General features: G+C 52.7%; 3 protein-coding genes across 7 annotated transcripts in view; 1 reads left to right on the forward strand and 2 right to left on the reverse strand.

Annotated features, from left to right (window-relative positions):
* Positions 1-6,799, forward strand: part of CNOT1 (CCR4-NOT transcription complex subunit 1) — a gene marked incomplete at its 5' end in the record, with an annotated part of 53,290 nt that extends 46,491 nt beyond the window's left edge. For all 5 annotated transcript variants that reach the window (XM_082005794.1, XM_082005796.1, XM_082005795.1 and 2 more), the window contains 10 exons: positions 652-900; positions 1,541-1,704; positions 1,984-2,101; positions 2,574-2,675; positions 2,947-3,120; positions 4,445-4,594; positions 5,487-5,667; positions 6,054-6,186; positions 6,290-6,424; positions 6,596-6,799. In XM_082005794.1, the coding sequence (XP_081861920.1) occupies positions 652-900; positions 1,541-1,704; positions 1,984-2,101; positions 2,574-2,675; positions 2,947-3,120; positions 4,445-4,594; positions 5,487-5,667; positions 6,054-6,186; positions 6,290-6,424; positions 6,596-6,674 (1,485 nt within the window). In that variant the 3' untranslated portion in view covers positions 6,675-6,799. The remainder of the gene's footprint in view (positions 1-651; positions 901-1,540; positions 1,705-1,983; positions 2,102-2,573; positions 2,676-2,946; positions 3,121-4,444; positions 4,595-5,486; positions 5,668-6,053; positions 6,187-6,289; positions 6,425-6,595) is intronic.
* A 2,562-nt stretch (positions 6,800-9,361) lies between these two features.
* Positions 9,362-12,282, reverse strand: SETD6 (SET domain containing 6, protein lysine methyltransferase; the record flags this gene model as incomplete). The annotated part of the gene is made up of 7 exons (XM_082005615.1): positions 9,362-9,673; positions 10,211-10,353; positions 10,559-10,739; positions 10,956-11,079; positions 11,229-11,423; positions 11,609-11,750; positions 11,961-12,282. The coding sequence occupies 7 exons, from the start codon at positions 12,280-12,282 to the stop codon at positions 9,362-9,364; spliced, it is 1,419 nt and encodes a 472-aa protein (XP_081861741.1).
* Positions 12,283-14,168: 1,886 nt separating this feature from the next.
* On the reverse strand, positions 14,169-17,769 carry LOC309409347 (SNF-related serine/threonine-protein kinase-like; the record flags this gene model as incomplete). Its single annotated transcript, XM_082005483.1, has 5 exons — positions 17,178-17,769; positions 15,693-15,834; positions 15,303-15,515; positions 15,084-15,221; positions 14,169-14,979 (listed from the first exon to the last, which is right to left on the reverse strand). Exons 1-5 carry the CDS (start codon positions 17,764-17,766, stop codon positions 14,169-14,171), a joined length of 1,893 nt encoding a protein of 630 aa, XP_081861609.1. The 5' UTR covers positions 17,767-17,769.
* Between the last annotated feature and the right edge of the window lie 416 nt (positions 17,770-18,185).

Here is an 18,185-nt window from a genome sequence, read left to right on the forward strand (position 1 = left end):
GGCTTCCTGCAGTGTCATTTGTTTCATTTTGATGGCTTTAGTACTGTGGGTAACAAATAAAAAGAGGTCTTTTTTTATATGAATGTTAATAAAAACGACCTCCCAATGAAAGACAAAAAAGCCCACCCAGTCTTTCCCTGCGTGTTATGTTCCTGTAAGGAAAATTCACTCTCCAAATGCAGTTTGCTTCTACAGAATGTTGCTGCAAAGCAGCTACTAGCCCAGGAGCCATCACTAAAGTCCACCCTTCCCAGAGCCTGTGGGCTCCTAAAGGCCTGACAGACTCAACTGCTGCTGCCTCTTGCTATCCTTCGTGCGAGGTTGAGTGCTGATGGCAGAACTGATACTGAAACAGGCTCCTCAGCTGCGCTGATGCCTGAAAAGAATTGGAATCAAAGGACTCTAAAATTTTCTAAATCTTTAGAAAAATTTTAAAACTTTTCTGAAATCATGTTGCCGCCCTCAAATTGCCTTGAAAATATTAATCTTGGGCAAGAATAGCAGAGATAGCTTGCTGCCCATCTCCCTTGAGAGTGTGGTAAAAATTATTTGTGCCAGGCAAGGTGGGTGCTTTGTAAAGCATTGAAATAAGTTGTAAAATGAACTTTCTGTGGTTACAGTTCTGAGGTTTTTTTTCCTTTTCCCGGATAGATGCACCAGCAAGGAATCCTGAAAACAGATGACCTGATCACCCGCTTTTTCCGTCTTTGCACCGAAATGTGTGTTGAAATCAGCTATCGTGCCCAGGCTGAGCAACAGCATAATCCTGCTGCCAACCCCACCATGATTCGAGCTAAGTGCTACCACAATCTGGATGCCTTTGTACGACTTATTGCACTGCTAGTGAAGCACTCTGGGGAGGCAACCAACACCGTTACAAAGATCAACCTCCTGAATAAGGTTTGGAACCTTTTTTTTTTTGGTACTTGCTGCATTTTAATTGCATAATTTGGTATACCTTAACTGATAGATGCGAACTGTAGACCTTAATGCAGGCTACTGCTAAAATATCAGATGAGAACTTCAACGGGTTGGTCACTGAACTGATAAAACTGAGTGGAGCATCAGGAGGCCAAGCAGCTTTCTTGTTCACAAAAATTTTATATCAAACAAACCTGAAACTCACCTTTGGGCTGGGAAATGAAAAAGTCAACCGCTGTTGTTTTGAGGCATTAGAAAGTGTGGTTTAAGGGTGGTGATTTCCTGGGTGTCTGCCTTGGGTTTTTTGAGGGCCTTGCCTTTATCCTTACACTACTTGACTTCTGGCTAGATGGTTTTAGGTAGCTAAGACCTTCCAACACTGCCCAGTCCATCTTTGTGACCGTGATCCACAGGACAGGGAGAACAAATTACGGTGGTTGGGGGTTGCTGATACAGACTGTAATACTCATTTACATAATAATTCCAAAAACTAGACTTTCTGGTGGTTCTTAGAATCTACTCATTCTTTTTTTTTTTTACTCACGGTTAAAGTATGATCTATAGCTTGATTTGCAAAGTATTTCTTGCTGCCACCACTGACATGTTTTGATCTCTTTAGGTTCTCGGTATTGTGGTGGGAGTTCTTCTGCAAGACCATGATGTTCGGCAGAGTGAGTTTCAGCAACTTCCTTACCATCGCATTTTCATCATGTTGCTGTTGGAATTAAATGCTCCTGAGCATGTGCTGGAGACCATCAACTTCCAGACACTCACAGCTTTCTGGTATGTATTTGAAATTGGCCACAATGCTCATCCTTTCCTGGTAGGACCAAGATTTTTTTCATCTAAAGGCTGTCTGACTGTTCCTTTGTGGTGGCTTAGTCACATTCAGAATAACTGATTCTCCTATAGACTGTCCACTTGCTTCTTCTGAGGAAGATGACTGGTAAAGCCCAAGATGCTAAAATGCCTTGCTTTTAGGGCTGTGTATGTTTTCCCTCAATGTTATGAAAAGCAATCTTATTGCTGTGCACTTCTAACCTGCTCTAACTTTTCTTTCAGTAACACATTTCACATCCTGAGGCCTACAAAAGCTCCAGGTTTTGTTTATGCCTGGCTGGAACTGATCTCCCATCGGATATTTATTGCAAGAATGCTGGCACATACACCACAGCAGAAGGTGTGGCTGCAGTTTCTCTCTTCTGAATTAAAAAGCTCACACAGATGCTTATCTGGTGTGGTGCTGTTTCACATCTCTCGAAGTGCACTAGTAGCATGGCTGTCCTGTTTTTGTTGTCTTCCATATTCACAGTAACCTAACTGCATGGAGGAGAGTCTTTGTGTCAATCAGCTATGGAGTATAGGGTGAATTGAATTTAAAAAACATGCCTGTGTCAAGATCTGGAAGAGCTTGTAGTCTAGACCAAATACTGTCACCTCAGTATGGCGTGTTGAGTGTTGTGGAAACGCCTATGGCATGTGTTGTGCAGCTGAGGCCCTTGAAATGCGCTGTGCTGCACTCACTGCTTGAGCTAGCAGTAGGACAAAACTTCGGTCCAAGTTTAGATGAAGACCAATCTAATTATAGTGCTGAAATTAAGATACCTGCTCTTCATTGCACCTTTCCAACCTGCTGTTTTTTTCCTTGACAGGGTTGGCCTATGTATGCCCAGTTATTGATCGATCTTTTCAAGTACTTGGCTCCTTTCCTTAGAAATGTGGAACTCACCAAACCTATGCAAATTCTTTACAAGGTAAAAAAAAATGTCAGCTAATAGAAGCTAAAGCTTCCAGCCAGACTTGTCTGGAAGTAGAGGTGTTCTGATAGCAAGATAGGAATTACTGTTCTCTTAATAATAATTTATATCTTGGAGTTAAATACAAATCTGGCGTGGGACAGAAACAGGCTACCTTCCCAGATGAATTCCTTCCTGTTAATGCTATCTACATGACATAGAAGGATGGCTCTGCAAGCTTTTGGGCAGTTTCAACAGTTACGCACCTCTTTTATATTTTATCTCACAGGGCACTCTGCGTGTGCTGCTGGTCTTGTTGCATGATTTCCCAGAATTTCTTTGTGACTATCACTATGGGTTCTGTGATGTGATCCCACCAAACTGTATTCAGCTAAGGAATCTGATCCTGAGTGCCTTCCCACGGAACATGAGGCTTCCAGACCCTTTCACCCCTAATCTAAAGGTAGGACTTACTTTCATGAGTTTGATAATGGGAAGCTTTCATGCTCCAAATACTCTTTATCCTTTTTTTTTTTTGGTGGAGACTGGAATTTTGGGAACAGCTTAACTGATCCTTGAATTAATGTAACCATTCAACAGTTAACAGGTAATTTGAAATTTAAGTGACATTTGAAATTTAAGTGACATAGCAGCTAGCAGAACAGTGTTTTTTTGAAGCAGATCGGTTTCAATTATGTTTGTAATGCTCAATTTTTAACAGTTTCCACACAGGGTGGGAGACTATCTGTGTCCTGTATGGAATTTGTTGCAGTTGGAAGCATAAAGTTCGCCTCTGGCCTGTATGGCTTCATCGGTACCTGTAGGATACTTAGCTTGCTTGCGAGGTCTGTGCAGGTTCAACCTGAAAGACAGGCTGTTGAGGCTTGTGAACCTAGCTTTTTGCATGGAAAACTTCCCTTTTTCCAAAGGGAGACTGACTTGATGGCATCCCTAGATCTGACTGGCACTCGGTGTTGGAGCAAGGGCATCTTTATCATCTTACTGTCTCCATTTGTCACTGAAAAAGACTAGTTAAGCAGTTTTTGTGGCTTTGCTGTTTGAAAGTTCAGCCAACAGTTTTTGTCTGAGTTCTGTTCAGCTGATGCCGAATTGTGTTTTGTACTCTGCAGGATACCTGGTGGCTGGAGTTCAGTTAACTAATTGTTGAAGAGCTGGTGTCCAAGCACTATCTAATTGTAAATACTTTATGATGAGACACACGGATGCCATCTTATCTTGAAAATAACAAGCTAAACCACCATTCTGAAGCAAGCCTCTTATAACGTGAAGAGGCTTTGAGAAGTGTTAACGTTATCTAATTAAATCTTGGGGCATATGCCAGTCTCCTAATCGTGGAATGATTAGAAGCAAACGTTCTCACACTGCTAAAGAGTTGTTCTATTATTCTCTTTTGCCTGAGCTGTGCAGGGTGGTGGTGATACTCATTCAGTTAGGTCGTCTTGAAGAAGGCTGTTCTTAACTTAGATGTTTGTACTTGTTTAAACTACCAAACTGTCTTGAGTGTAGATAGGGAGACTTCAAAGGTGGTGGTTGAATTCCCCTATGGCCTTCGCCCTTGAATTCTTTTATCCTCTGCTCTCAATTCTTTGAGACAGTCCTCTAAGTTTGCACGTTAGAGACCAAGTTCCTTCTGAAATCTGTAAAAGTACAGTATTACCTTTTCATTGCAAGTAGGAGAAAGTAGTTGATGTAAATATCACACATCTGCTTTTGCAGTTCCTTTAGAGATTGCTTATGGTTTAGCTGACTGAGTTTTCTCTCAACAGGTGGACATGTTAAGTGAGATTAATATTGCTCCACGAATACTCACAAATTTCACTGGAGTGATGCCACCTCAGTTCAAGAAAGACTTGGATTCCTATCTCAAAACCCGTTCTCCAGTCACTTTTTTGTCTGACTTGCGCAGCAACCTCCAAGTGAGTGGCTGGTTTCTGAGGATGCGGAATTTAAATAGTGTGGGACAAATGATCAGGTGGAATTTAAGGAAATGTTGACTTAAAACGACCCTAAAGCGATCTAATTTAAAAGCAGTTGGTTTTATCTACAAGACCTGCCAAACGCTTTTAGTGAAAATGTAAGGTTATCTAAAACTTTGACTCTTCTGCTTGCATGTATCTAGTGCAGAACCTTGCAAGTCTTTTTGTAAAGAACTAGTCAGAGCTGATTGCATCAAGATTGCTTTTTTTTGTCCTTGGGCATTGTGGCTTCCATCGAATGACTCCGGCGCTGTTTACCCAGGCATTGTCTGAGATTCAATGGGTTTTATTGAACTTGCTTGCAGGTTTTTTTTAGAATCTGAATGAGTTTTGATTCCAAATGGATTCATTGTTATGGAAATGTATGGATCCGTATGCTAATGCTTTAGGGGTGGGGGAAAAAAAAGGGGGCAAATTAGCTGAAGTCCAGTTCAGAATTGTTAGCCAACATCACATGGCTTGGCTTGCATCAGGACCGAAGCTGGACTTTCTCAGAAAACTGCTTGGACTGAAGCGTTCACAGGGTGGTGCGCATTTTACTTCTGGCACTGCTAGCAAATTCAGATTGCCTTTACCTGATTTTTCTTTTAGGTAGGGAGTAAAAAAAAATGATCTGTTGGGTCTGTCAACCCTTTGCTGATGCTTTTGAATATATATTTTTAAAAAAACCCTGCTATATTACAAAAAGGTAAATGCCAAATTGAAATTGTGGATGTCTAAACATGTTGTCTGTAGAATCAAGAAGATGCTTGGATGCTGTTGTTGTACATGCTGTACCTTCGATTGCCAAAGGAATATAGAATGTTAATGCTCTTCATGTCTTTGCTATTAGGTATCAAACGAACCTGGCAACCGCTACAACATCCAGCTGATTAATGCACTGGTGCTCTACGTAGGTACTCAAGCTATTGCGCACATTCACAACAAAGGCAGCACCCCCTCTATGAGCACCATTACCCACTCAGCTCACATGGACATCTTCCAGAATTTGGCAGTAGACCTGGACACTGAAGGTGAGCTGGAAACACTTCTAGTTCATGTGATGTCGAATTCAGCAGCTCTGAGAAATACAGAATATCCTTTCATGTAGCCGCTAGTGAATTCACAGTGAGTAATGCTACGTTAGAATATTAAGCTCTGACTCCAGGAGCAATATTAAAACCAAACGTTCGAGGTGTTCAAGGGAATGAGAAGAAAGTTTAATGAAGAGGAATCGAATTCTTACTGCCCCATCAGCTTGGGTTGACAAGGCTTTTTCCTGTCTTCAGTTGTTTTTGTTTCTCACACCTTCATCAGGCAGGCTCACAAACTTTAATCTTAAGCAATACTAGTTGCCGCTTTATTGCTTTTTGTGTGTGCGTAAGGAAAACCATATGTGCTGGCTGTTCCTCTTCTGCAGGCCGGTACCTTTTCTTGAACGCAATTGCCAATCAGCTGCGATATCCCAACAGTCACACCCACTACTTCAGCTGCACCATGCTGTACCTGTTTGCAGAGGCCAACACTGAGGCTATCCAGGAGCAGATCACCAGGTGAGTGGGAAGGCGTTCCGCTTGCCAGCGTTCAGCTTTTCACTTCCCTTCCCTGTTTATCATGGTTCTTTGAGCTCTAACGGGTTTTGCTTTTGGATTTCAGGGTTCTCTTGGAACGACTGATTGTAAATAGGCCGCATCCCTGGGGTCTCCTTATTACTTTCATTGAGCTGATAAAAAATCCAGCGTTTAAGTTCTGGAACCATGAGTTTGTTCACTGCGCTCCAGAAATTGAGAAGTAAGTATAGCTTATCCCTAAAAATCACTCAAAACAATGTACCTGAAGCAGGGGCTGAGATGCACCTTGAGTTTTTGGCGCTTCATAGTGGAGCACTAGTCCTTCCGTAGGGCTTCATAGCACCTTTTGCTGCTGCAGACACACCTAATGCCACTTTGCTTCTGTATTCAGGTTGTTCCAGTCGGTTGCACAGTGCTGCATGGGGCAGAAGCAGGCCCAGCAAGTAATGGAAGGGACTGGTGCCAGTTAGATCAGCTGCATCTTGTGTTGTAAGCGTGCCAGCCTGGAGGTCCCTGTCCCATCGACTGACAGAAGACTCTGTAAGGCTCCTCCTGACCTTCCCAGCCCCCTTGAATCGGGTAGACGCAACAGACCCTTGGGTGAAAGTCTGTGTGGGCACGTTCCAAAGTTTTGAAACAAATTTTTGACTTTTGGCCAAAATTCAGAAGATGCTGTGAATATCATTTTGAACTAGTGTAAATACAAGGAACAGAAACGTTTGTCTGGACTTTTGGGTTTGTGCAAATTGTGTAAAAGGCAGATGGGTGACTGGTGCCTGTCCAGCTTGTAATAAAGGGGCAGCTGCTGATGCCAAGCTCTTGTCTGGGGCAGACCTCCTTGTCCTGACATTCCCAGACTCCCAAAGAATATTGAAAAGCCAGTTATAATATTATGTAACTTATTTTTCTTTATGTGGATGGGGGACCTTTAAATCACTAAGTTGTTTTACAAAGAAAAAAAAAGGTGGCTATGTTTGGAATATGGGAATATATGGAGTAGGGAAGGGGGTGAGGGAGGGGTTAAGGTTCAGCGTTGCTTTCCCCCACCCTTATCAAATGCTGACAGACAGCAAGTGGAGTGGCAGTCAGAGAATGCCTCCTTTCTGTTGGAGAAGACACACCTCAGGCCCTTTGGGAGAGGGTCAGCTGTTTTTAGTAAAGAAACCAGAGACCAGGCCTATAGCTTTTTTTTTTCTGACACTTGTAAATTTTGGAAAGAGGGGGGTTAAATCTAGACCTTTATCCCACCTCCCACCTTGACCACACAGTATAAGTTTGTAAAAAAAAAAAACCAACAAAAAAAAACCAAAAGGAAAAAAAAACAAAACCCAAAGGACCAATACAGCCCATTTTGTAAGGATTTTGAATGTTTTGTAAAGTATTGGTCCATGTGTTGTATTTTGTAGCCTTTCTAGTTCTTGGGCTTTAGTTCTCCCACTTCTTGTATGTATGCATACTGTAGTTACACATTAAAGTCATGACATGCAGCACGTGCCACTGTGCTTATTCTCTCCAGTTCCATCCTACCTGGATAGTTGATGTCTTTCCAAGCCTGTTCCACCCATCCAAAAATCTGCACTTTTCCAGTGTGTTTTGGCCACTGCCTCTTTAGGGCAACCGAGCTTGTTTTCTAGCTTGAGGCCAGAGGGGAGAATTGTTACGGGCCTCACTGTGAAGCAAGAAAGGAAAGGCCGCAGTTGCGTGGAGATAGAAATATCTTAGTTACAAGTTCATGAGCAGAACTTCTCTGATGAAGCTGTGCCGGAAAGGAGACCGCTCGCAGCGGCAGACTAAGGAGCGTAGACGTCATTTCTTGTGACGTGCACTCTGCTGCAAAAGCTCCTGTCCGCAGGGATCTGCGCGGGGTTGCTGGTTAGCTGTGAGAAGGATAGGTGGCTTCAGTGCTGCTGATACTGCAAACTCTTTAGCCTGTGCCTTGCAACCTAGCAGACAGTAGGAGATAAAGCTTCACCGCTTTCTTTTGCAGTTAGCATTACTAGTTTGTTAAAGCTAGCTGACTGCTATTGAATGGGTGGAGAGGTCAGGATTTCCTGCTGTACCTGGCTGTGCTTTTGCTGCGCAGAGCAAAAACAAGCCCCAAGGGACTGCTGAGCCAGCTGTGCCAGTGGACTGCAGCTCACAGGGAATTCTCTATCCGTGACCTGTTTCTGGGCTGTGTTTTTCAGTCACCTGTGTTGAGGAGTCTGCTGCCAGTTCCTACAATTCCATGGCATTTCTTTGTCAGGTTGTGCTGAAACAGAGTTAGTTACAATTTTTTTTTGGTTCTGGTGTTGCAACTCCAGCTTACCCTTCCTCCCATGGTGGGTTAGGACACAGAATTACCAGCAACTAGGTTTTTTTTCTTTATCTAATTGAGGTGCTGTGGGATTTTTTTTCTAGCAAACCCTATGCAGAGCTTACTGACTTGTCCTCATGACTCAAAGCTCAAAGGTCTCTCTGGTTCTGTACTAATGCTGCTGCATGTGGCTGGTTCCCTTTCGGCTTCAAGAACTGTAAGGCTGGTGTAAAGAGGGGGTGTAGAATTTGGACAGGACTCAGCCAACACCCCAGTAACACAAGTTGGGCTAGTCAGTAAGAAACATCGTCTTTATTAAATATAGCTTTGGCCTGCAAATGTCCAGTGCTTGGTCATGCACAATCTGCTGAGGGGGAAAAATACACTTGTATAGCTATAAGGTGATGCAGGGCAATGCCTGAGTTCAGGGAGGAACTTGTATGCTTTAAAATGCTCAGTATTAACTAAGTGTGGGTGAAGAGTTTAGTGCTGTCAGCATCTCTGCCTGCCAGATGTTTACTCTGAACCTAAGATAAGATTCTGCCCTCTTCATCTGGCTCAGGAGCAGTTCTTGCCTTAAATGTCTGACGCTAAATGAGGGAACCCACTTGCTGTTCTGACAGCATACATCTGCCTTCCTAAAACAGCCCGTAGGAGGTTTGGGTTTTCTTACGTCTTCTAGGAGGTGGTAGTTGTGCTCCAGCGCTCTCCTTGTAAGATAAGGCCACCCCAAACCCACTTCTGTGCTGTGGAAAATGTTGTTTATGGGAGAGGTTACTAAAAAGCCAGGCACTGCAGTGGAAGGGATGGCTGAAGGCTGAGCTTCCCTTCCCGAGCACAGCTCCAGGGGTGGCGAGGTTCCTAGCGTACCAGCTCCAGCAGCTGGTGCAAGATCCTCTTCTGTCCGTAGCGCACGTGCAAAGCTTGCTGCTCCCTTCGACTCAGTTTCTCATAAGCCTCCTTGTTAGTTAGCAAGTCCTGCTCTGCTTTCAGGTCTGATCTGTAGGACTCCAGGGTCAGCAGCACACTGTCGTAAAGGAGCTTCTTGCAAGGGGGTTTAAGTCTGGAGAGAGCTTCATTAGAAAGGGTAGAGTTTTCCTCTTCCTTGCTGTCGTCTTCCCAGCCGTCTTGTTCCTTATACTCCTTGAACTCCTCTTCTGACATGCACAGCACCTGTAAAGACCCAAAGAGTCGAGTCACTGGCTGTGTGAGTAACGAGGCTTTCTTCTCCACGGAAGCGTGGGTTTAGAGCCACGTGGGGCAGGTAAACTCTTCCTCACCCACACTAAAGGTGAGAGCGTAAAACCGGCTTAGCTACCAAATCACAAGTAACATGTGGGTTAGAAGAACATTCAAACAGCAAACCGGAGGGGGTGGTAACGCTCTTAAAGGACGTCTCGACTGCAACCTGCAAAGCTGCAGCCGCTCTCTAGGACAGAGGTAGCCATGGAGCTGTTCAGGAGTGGTAGGGAAGAACCTGTGGATGGCTACTTGGGCAACGGAAGGTGGCTAACAGTACCTGAAGCCTGGGAGCTGGGCAACTGCAAACTGCACCCCCTACCGCTTCTCACGCAGGAGTGTTGGTAGCACAACGCCTTTCCATGCTCGTCCCCCTTCAGTGAACTATTCTGCATGCTGGTTTGTGCAGCTGCAGCACGCTTAGTCCACGCTCTTCCCTGTGTAGCTCTTCCATCGCGTGGCAGCGCTTACTTTCAGGGTCGTGGACAGCTCTTCCTCTGTCAGCACTTCATCCCAGCCAAGCACGAAGGCGCCTTCCTCCCCCACCATCTCCAGCTGGCACAAGAAGTCCCACTGCTCTGAGACCAGCTGCTGCTGCGCTGCGCTTCCAGCACCTGCGTTGAAGACAGCAGAACCACAAACCCCCCTGGGGTGGGGGTGGAGGATGGAGAAAGGGAAACGGTGGGGCAGAAAAAAACAAGGCAGGGCCCCAGCACCTGAAATGCTGTGGAACAGGCTTATTTTTCATGTTGTCCTTGATCCCATTTAGCAGATTCCCTGCCCTGTCCCTCCCCAAAGCGGCTAACAGGTGCCACTCACGCTGCAGTGCTGCCTCGCGTACTGTCACCATCTGGATGTCGGCTGTGTCGTTGGTGTTGCCAGGGTACGGCTCTGCGAAGCCGTACATGTGTAGGAGCTGCCAGTTGGCCATCTGCCCGTACGTGTTGAAGATCTCTTGTCCTTTGCCGATGGGCTGCGTTGTAACCATACGTAAACAGTGCTGCAAGCAGGGAGAGGAGAGGCTCTCGGAGCTGCTGTGATCCTACCGCTCAGAAACACGGTGTTTCAAAGAGGCTCAGATGACTAAAGCCAGGCATGCAGCAGGGGCCTACGTTGAGCAAAACAACTTCCTATTAACAAGCCACCACTCCCAATGACCTTGCAGTGAAGAGGAACGGGAGCATAATAATGCCTGGCATGGCGGCTTTGCACTCACGGGAGAGTATTCCAGGTTGGCATTGTGGTTGGCCACGTGATTCAAAATATCTGCTACGGGCACCATCATTGGAGGATTGGGCCCCTTCTCATCTTCATCTTCCTCCTCCAACGGCTCCTGAAAGCTAAGACGAGGGCAATGAAGACAAGTCAGTTTTACACTTTGCAGGGCAGGGTGAGCTTCACCTTACACTTACTTAAAAGGTGAGGGCTGCACAAGAACGTAACACAGCCACCACTCTTCCCAGTCTTTTACTAGCCCCTCGCTTCTCACCTGTAGGCCATGACAAATGCCACCAGCTGCTTGTACAGCTCCAGTGTGTGCAGCTGGGGGTCAAAGACAGTGGGGTGAGACTCCATGAAGGGCAGGATGATGGAGCTGTACTCCAGCTGGATGTTAGCCAGGTCCTTGTCCACTGCTTCGGGGATGCCGGTGCCCTGCAGGAGCCTTGTTCGCTCTTCTTCAGGCCTGGTGCAAGGAAAAGAGCAGGTTTCTCTCCACCCACCCTAGAGCCAAGGGCCTAGAAACACTTTTCTCTTTTAAAATCTTGCCTTTGTCGTGTCTCCAAGTTCCTGTTTTTTGGCTGTCACACACACACGCACCCCCCCATGCCCACCCCCGGCACCATAACCACCCCCTGGGTTTTACCTTACCAGAACATGGGGTGATCTAGGCTCCTGAAGTCCTGCCAGAGGGAGAAGTAAGGCTGCCAGGGCGAGCTGCTGGCTGTGTACTCGTGCAGCAGGGCCAGCAGGAGCGGCACCCACCCGGACTGGCTCTGCAGCGACTCCTGGGCTGAGGGGCCGGAGCCGATGGAGAAAAAGCTGAGGGTTTTGATCCTTTTGAAATGAATTCCCAAAAAACAACGCTTTCTCCTTTCTCCCCGGCTCCAGCCTGGGCTCAGGCCTTCTCTCAGGACAAGCCCAAGGAGGCGGATGGCCTCTCTCCCTCTTTTTTACCATTTTACAAGGAAAATGAGAGAAAAGGCAGGCTGCGGGCGCTCACCTTCCTGCAGGAGGGCGCGGATGGAGCTGGTGTGCTGGGAGAGCAGCGCCGTGCGCGGGACGGTGAGGAGGACCTCCCCCGCCTCCAGCTCCGCCGTGGCCACCATGCCGTAGCCCGCCACCGCGCCCTCCCTGCCCAGCCGGACCCTGGGGCTCAGCTCCACGCCGGCCCGCCCGCACCAGGCCAGGAAGCCGGAGAGGGGATCGGCGCTGCCGCCCGTAGCCGCCTCGGGGGGGGTAGCGAGGGGGGACGGAGGCTCCCGGGCCTGGCCCGCGGGGCCGCCCCCGCCCCGTACCTTGGGCCGCTTGGGCGCCGACGCCATGGCGCTGCGAGCACGTGGTTCGACACCACGTGATCTTCCCCTCCCTTCCCCCGATGGATCCTTCCGGGTAGGCGGGGAGCTCCGCCCCCCTCCCCGGCCGGGCTGGCGGCAGCCGCGAAGTGCCAGAAAAGGGGCGGGGCGTTGGCGGAGCGAAGCGCCGGGTGGCCCCGCCCTGCAGCCGCCTCGCTGAGGGCTCCGGGGGTCCCTGTGTGCCTCTCCGAGGGGCCTGGGGGTCTGTATGTGCCTCCCTGAGGGCTCCGGGGGTCCCTGTGTGCCTCTCCGAGGGGCCTGGGGGTCTGTATGTGCCTCCCTGAGGGCTCCGGGGGTCCCTGTGTGCCTCTCCGAGGGGCCCGGGGTCTGTATGTGCCTCCCTGAGGGCTCCGGGGGTCCCTGTGTGCCTCTCCGAGGGGCCCGGGGTCTGTATGTGCCTCCCTGAGGGCTCCGGGGGTCCCTGTGTGCCTCTCCGAGGGGCCCGGGGTCTGTATGTGCCTCCCTGAGGGCTCCGGGGGTCCCTGTGTGCCTCTCCGAGGGGCCCGGGGTCTGTACTGTGCTCCTCCAGGGGACCCAGGGACCACCCCATGCCTTTGTGGGGCCTGGGGGCCTCCTCGGGCCTCTCTGCACCCCCCTGCCTCTGCTGTGCCCTGGGGCCTGCGGCTGTCCCCACCCGGGTCCCGGCGCACCACCGGCTGTAGGGTAAAAGCAGTGGGCTCTAATTACCCAGGATAATTAACCGCACGCGCCAAGCTCTGATGTCCCTTCTAAGGCTTTCCCCAGGCACGCGGTCGCCCCTCCTGACTCCCGTCCCCAGCCTCATCGGGCAGGGAGGGCGGCTGCCCTCACCGGTCGCCCTTAATGAAGCCAATTAGCACGGGCGAGGTGTTTGACAGGGCCCCACCGGGCTCACCCTCACCCCACGAGCCTTTGGGGTCTGCTTTAACCTTCTCCAGCCCCTTCCACGGTGGGGTAGGCTCCCCATGGGCCCCTTCCTGCAGAAGCTGCAAGAGGCTGTGGCCCAGCTGAGGACGAGGTGCCTCCATGGTGGTGGCCGCCGTGGGGTGGAAGAGGCCAAAACAAGTCCCCAGAGCAAAGCGGGGTCCTTGCTGCCTGTCCCAAAGGTCCCCCAAGCCCACAGATGTGAGCCTGGATAGCTCAGCTGGGAGAGCATCAGACTTTTAATCTGAGGATCCAGGGTTCAAGCCCCTGTTCAGGTGAAGGCATTACCCTCTAGGAGCCAGTGCCTCCTCCCACTGCTGGGGTCCCCCGCACCCCACACCTGGTTTTTTTGCAATGAGACATAGCACCACGAGCTGCTTTTATTGGCCCGATGACCTTCACTTCGCAGTGGCTCCCATTCGGCCCATGCCTCGGTCGTCACTCATTTCTTGCCAGCAAGAAAACAAAAAAAGAGATTAATAAATAGGAAGCTTATTTGCGGGGGAGGGCCGGGGGATGGCCTCAGGTCACGCGCAGCCGTGGGGCAGGGCTGAGGGGCTGCAGGCAGACAAGCGGTTGCTCCACGGGCAGGAATGCACGCTGGGGGGCAGCTGGTGTCCCGGGGAAATATAGCAATCTCTGTTGAATTACATTAAAATAGACTATTTTAAAAAATTATTTCTAGTAGTTTAAAAAACTGTGGCCATGGTCCATCTGACCCCGGCGGGGCCGTGGAGCTGCCCCAGGGGCCTGGGGACACACCGGCCGGTACAGGGACAGACCCCAGCCCACCTCAGCGCCCCCCCCGGGGCAGTCCCATCCTGGGGGTCTGGCCCAGCCCCATAGCGGGTGAGAAAGCACTGCGCCCCCCTGCCAGCCCCTCTGTGGGTCACAGGGGAGCGGGCACCCTCCCAGAACCCGGCAGGGGGGCCGGACCCTTGACCGCAGGGGGCTTAAACAACATGGCAGCAGTTGAACTGTCCCAGGGAGAGGAGGCTCTCCTTGGGGCCCGGCCGCATTTTGAAGGCCAGGGCTTTCTGGCAGAGCGGGAGCTGCAGGAGCCTGTCCCGCAGGCTGCCCCCCTTGCTCTTCCCCGGGTCCAGCTTGATCATACTCTCTGCACCCCCCTCACTGCCCCCTGGGCCCGAGCTGGTGGGTGACCCGGGCCCTGGAGACTTCTCTGTGGGTGCTGTCTCTGCCCCCAGCACCCAGGGGACCCCCGCAGAGCTGCTGCGAGGCAATGGGGTGGCTCCCCTTTCCCCGGGGGGCTCTGCTGAGGAGACCCCGAGCTCCACACCCTCCTCTCTCCCGGGGGGCTTGGCTCCGTCCCCCCGCACTGCCGAGGAACCCCAGCCCCTGCTCGCTCCCTTCCCAGACCAGACTGCGGTTGGGCGCCCGCCCCGGCCCCCCAGCTCGGCCCCCGGCCCCCACACCTCCCCGCGGCCAGGTGGGCGGCGGGCACGCAGGAAGGCTCGCATCTGCTCCTGGTTCAGCGAGCTGCTCTTCCTCTCCATTGCGCTCGGCCTCCCTTCCTCCTCCTCCTCCTCCTCTTCCTCCTCACAGATCTGCTGCAGGGCCGGGGTGCTCTTGGTGATGGCAGTGTCAACGGCGGGGACCTCCAGCAGTCTCCCCGGGGGCTGCCGGCCGTCGACATCCCCTCCAGTGGGCAGCCGGGAGCCCGCGGCGAGGCCGCCCGGCACCGCCGCGAAGGGCAAGAGGCTGCCGGCGCTGCCTACAGGGCCGAACGCGTCCGCTAAGTGGGTCCTGGGAAAGGGGAGGGATGGAGGTGTGGGTCCCCAGCGCCGCGAGGGCTGCGGCAAGGCAGGGGATGGGAAGCCGGGCCAGTGTGGGGCGGCAGGGAGGCTCACCTGCTCTGCACCTCCTTGGCCAGGTTGTAGACGAGGCTGAGGCGGTGGCCCTGCTTCTCCCGCTTCTCCCGCAGCATCCTCTCTGCCAGCAGGAAATAGGTGGCCGTGATGTGGTTGTAGCGGTCGGCCTCCAGCGCCCTGCGCAGGACCAAGAGACCCACCTCAGCGCGTGAGGGACCGCCAGAGTCCTTCGCCAGGGTTCCCGCCCCGTCAACTCACTCCTGGATGGTGTCCCGATCCGCGATGTTCCCACACGTCATGGCCTGGAGGATGATTTCGTGCTCCTCCTCGGACACGCGCTTGTGGGAGGTGAGGGGCAGCAGGCAGCGGCTGGCGGGGGACGGGTCCACCCCCTGCAGCCACGCATGGCCCTCGATCTGCTCCAGGGAGGCTCGCCGCTTCGGGTCCCGCTGCAGCATCCTGGAGATGAGACTGACGGGGAAAGGGGCGACGCTGCGATCCCGCAGCAGCACGCAAACCCCAAATTCTTACCCCCCTCCCCTTTTCCCACCTCAGCTCCCGGGCATCCCCCCAGGGATGGGGAGCCCACCCCTGGGGGCAGTGAGTCGGGGTCCAGGGGGGTTGGGCGGCAGGGGGAGAGGTGCTTACTCGGCGCACTGTGCCGAGACGTGCGGGGGGATGGTGTAGCGGCAGTCCATGATCATGGTGAGGGTCTCGCTGTCGTTGGCCTCCTGGAAGGGCGGGTGGCCGCACACCAGCATGTAGAGGATGACCCCCAGGCTCCAGATGTCTGCAAGAAGAAGTTTAGGCTGGGCCCCACCATGGCCCGGGGGGGGGGCACCCCACCAGCCCCCAGTGCTGATTCAGCAGAGACCAGCACTCACTGGGATGCTCCTTGGGGGTAACATCTCCCAGGTCCTGCCCCACGGATGGGGGGACCTTCCCCATCCCCACATCCAAGCAGGATGGAGCTTCAAGTTGAGGTCTTATCCCCTCTTATCCCCCCACCCTGCAGTGGGGGACACAGAGGAGAGCTCCGAGCTCTGTCCCTGCTGACCATCCCCGTGGCACCATTTCATGTCATGACCCAGTTTCCCAGTTCCCAAATGGACCCCGCCATCAGCATCCCGGCAGCGGGCTGTGCCGGAGGGGACGCCACGGTGATGTGACAGGGCACGCGGCACCGATCCGGGCTCTCCAGCTGTCCCTGGGAACATGGACTGAGCCAGCGGCTGCTTCTCCTGATGAGTACAATAAACTCTCCCTGCAAAAGCGCTTTTTTAGGTTGCCAAGCGCACCCCGGGGGTCTCCGTTAATACTTTCAGCTTTTTAAGCCAAGTGCTTGCGTTTGAAAATTTCTCATCTGTGCCGCTTTTCTCCCTTCGTTTCCCTTTGCAGAGCCACTGGCTTATTTTTCTCCCATCTCCACAAGCCATCCCCTTTTTCAACTCCGGAGCCGCCCTTCCCCGAGCCGACGCTGGGCTTTTTCCTTTCAGGGCTTGTGTTTTGTTTTGCTAAATCTTCCAGCAGAGCTGGCTCAGGTCCCGCTTCCCTCCCACGTCCTCTCTGTCCCAGCAGAGCCTCTCGGGGCCCGCAGTCCAGCTCCCTGCACCCCGGGACGGTCTCCCCAGCCCCCCTGCACCCCAGCCAGGAGAGGAAAGATGCTGAGACTCACAGAGAGGAAGCGGTTTTCAGGGCAGGGATGGAGCAAAGGAAACTTTTGGAGCTTCTCCGCCCAAACGCCAGCATCCCCAGCAGGTTTCCCTCCAGCATCACCCCCACAAATAACCGCTAGTGCCGGCTTGCTGGCAGCTGCACCCTTGCCCTGCTGCCCCCGAGCCCCGGCAGATGCCACACCAGGCTCGCAGCCTGCTTGGGCTTCTTCCTCTCCCCAGCTCTGCGGGATCTCGGTGGGCGCAGGGACTGTCTCCACAGGGAGAACTGCCCTGTGCCAGGGCAGGGCCAAGCACCCAAGGGACAGGATTGCTCCCTGCGGTGACAGCAGTGCCACCGAGGCACGGGTGCTCCCAGCATAAGGGGCCAAAAGCGAGGTGGTACCCAGCCAGCAGGACCACGCTCCGGACAAGGGACAGGCGGGATGCACATCCCCAGGGCGAGCACCAGCGCCCTTACCGACAGCGGGGGCATCGTACTCGTCCCCAAGCAGGATCTCGGGCGCCGAGTAGGCCAGCGAGCCACAGCTGGTGGTGAGCATCTTGCCGGGTTGGAAGCGGTTGCTGAAGCCGAAGTCGGTGAGCTTGACCACTCCTTGCTCCTGGAAGAAGACCACGTTCTCGGGCTTGAGGTCACGGTGCACCACGTGCAGCTTGTGGCAGTAGGAGATGGCGTGGACAATCTGGGCGAAGTAGTGCTTGGCGCGCGCCTCGGCCAGCCCGCCCTCGTGCCGCATGATGTGGTCAAACATGTCGCCGCCGTCACCCAGCTCCAGGATGAGGTAGAGCTTGGCGTGGGTGTCGATGACCTCGTAGAGGCGCACCACGTTGGGGTGCTGGACCAGTTTCATGCAGCGCACCTCTTGCAGGAGCTGTCCCGCCGCCTCGCCCGCCAGCTTGCTCTTGTCGATCACCTTGACGGCCACCCGCTGCCCGGTGAAGACATGCCGCGCCAGCTTCACCACCGCAAAGTGCCCCTTGCCCAGCGTCCGCTCCAGGTCGTACAGCCCCGCGATCTTCCCCTCGCCGCAGCCCTGCGTCCCGGCCATGGCAGCGGCGTCAGGCGGGGACAGGCATCGGGCGCTGTTGGAGGGCGAGCTGCTGAGCAATGTGGGGTGGGGGATGGGGTACCCCCAAACACCAGCTCTCCCAGCACCCTGGGCTCCAGAACATCAGAGGCCCAGCATCCTGAGCACCCCAATACCCCCACCTTCAGTCCCTGGCACCCTGGGTACCCCAATACCCCCACTTCCAGGCCTCCAGCACCCTGGGTACCCCAATACCCCCACCTTCAGTCCCCAGCACCCTGGGTACCCCAATATCACTACCTCCAGGCCCCCAGCACCCTGGGTACCCCAATACCCCCACCTTCAGCCCCCAGCACCCTGAGCACCCCCATACCCCCACTCCCAACCCCCAGCACCCTGAGCACCCCCATACCCCCACTCCCAACCCCCAGCACCCTGAG

The sequence above is a fragment of the Phaethon aethereus genome (assembly GCF_964289735.1).
Source record: "Phaethon aethereus genome assembly, chromosome: 13".
Classification (NCBI taxonomy): Eukaryota; Metazoa; Chordata; class Aves; order Phaethontiformes; family Phaethontidae; genus Phaethon; species Phaethon aethereus.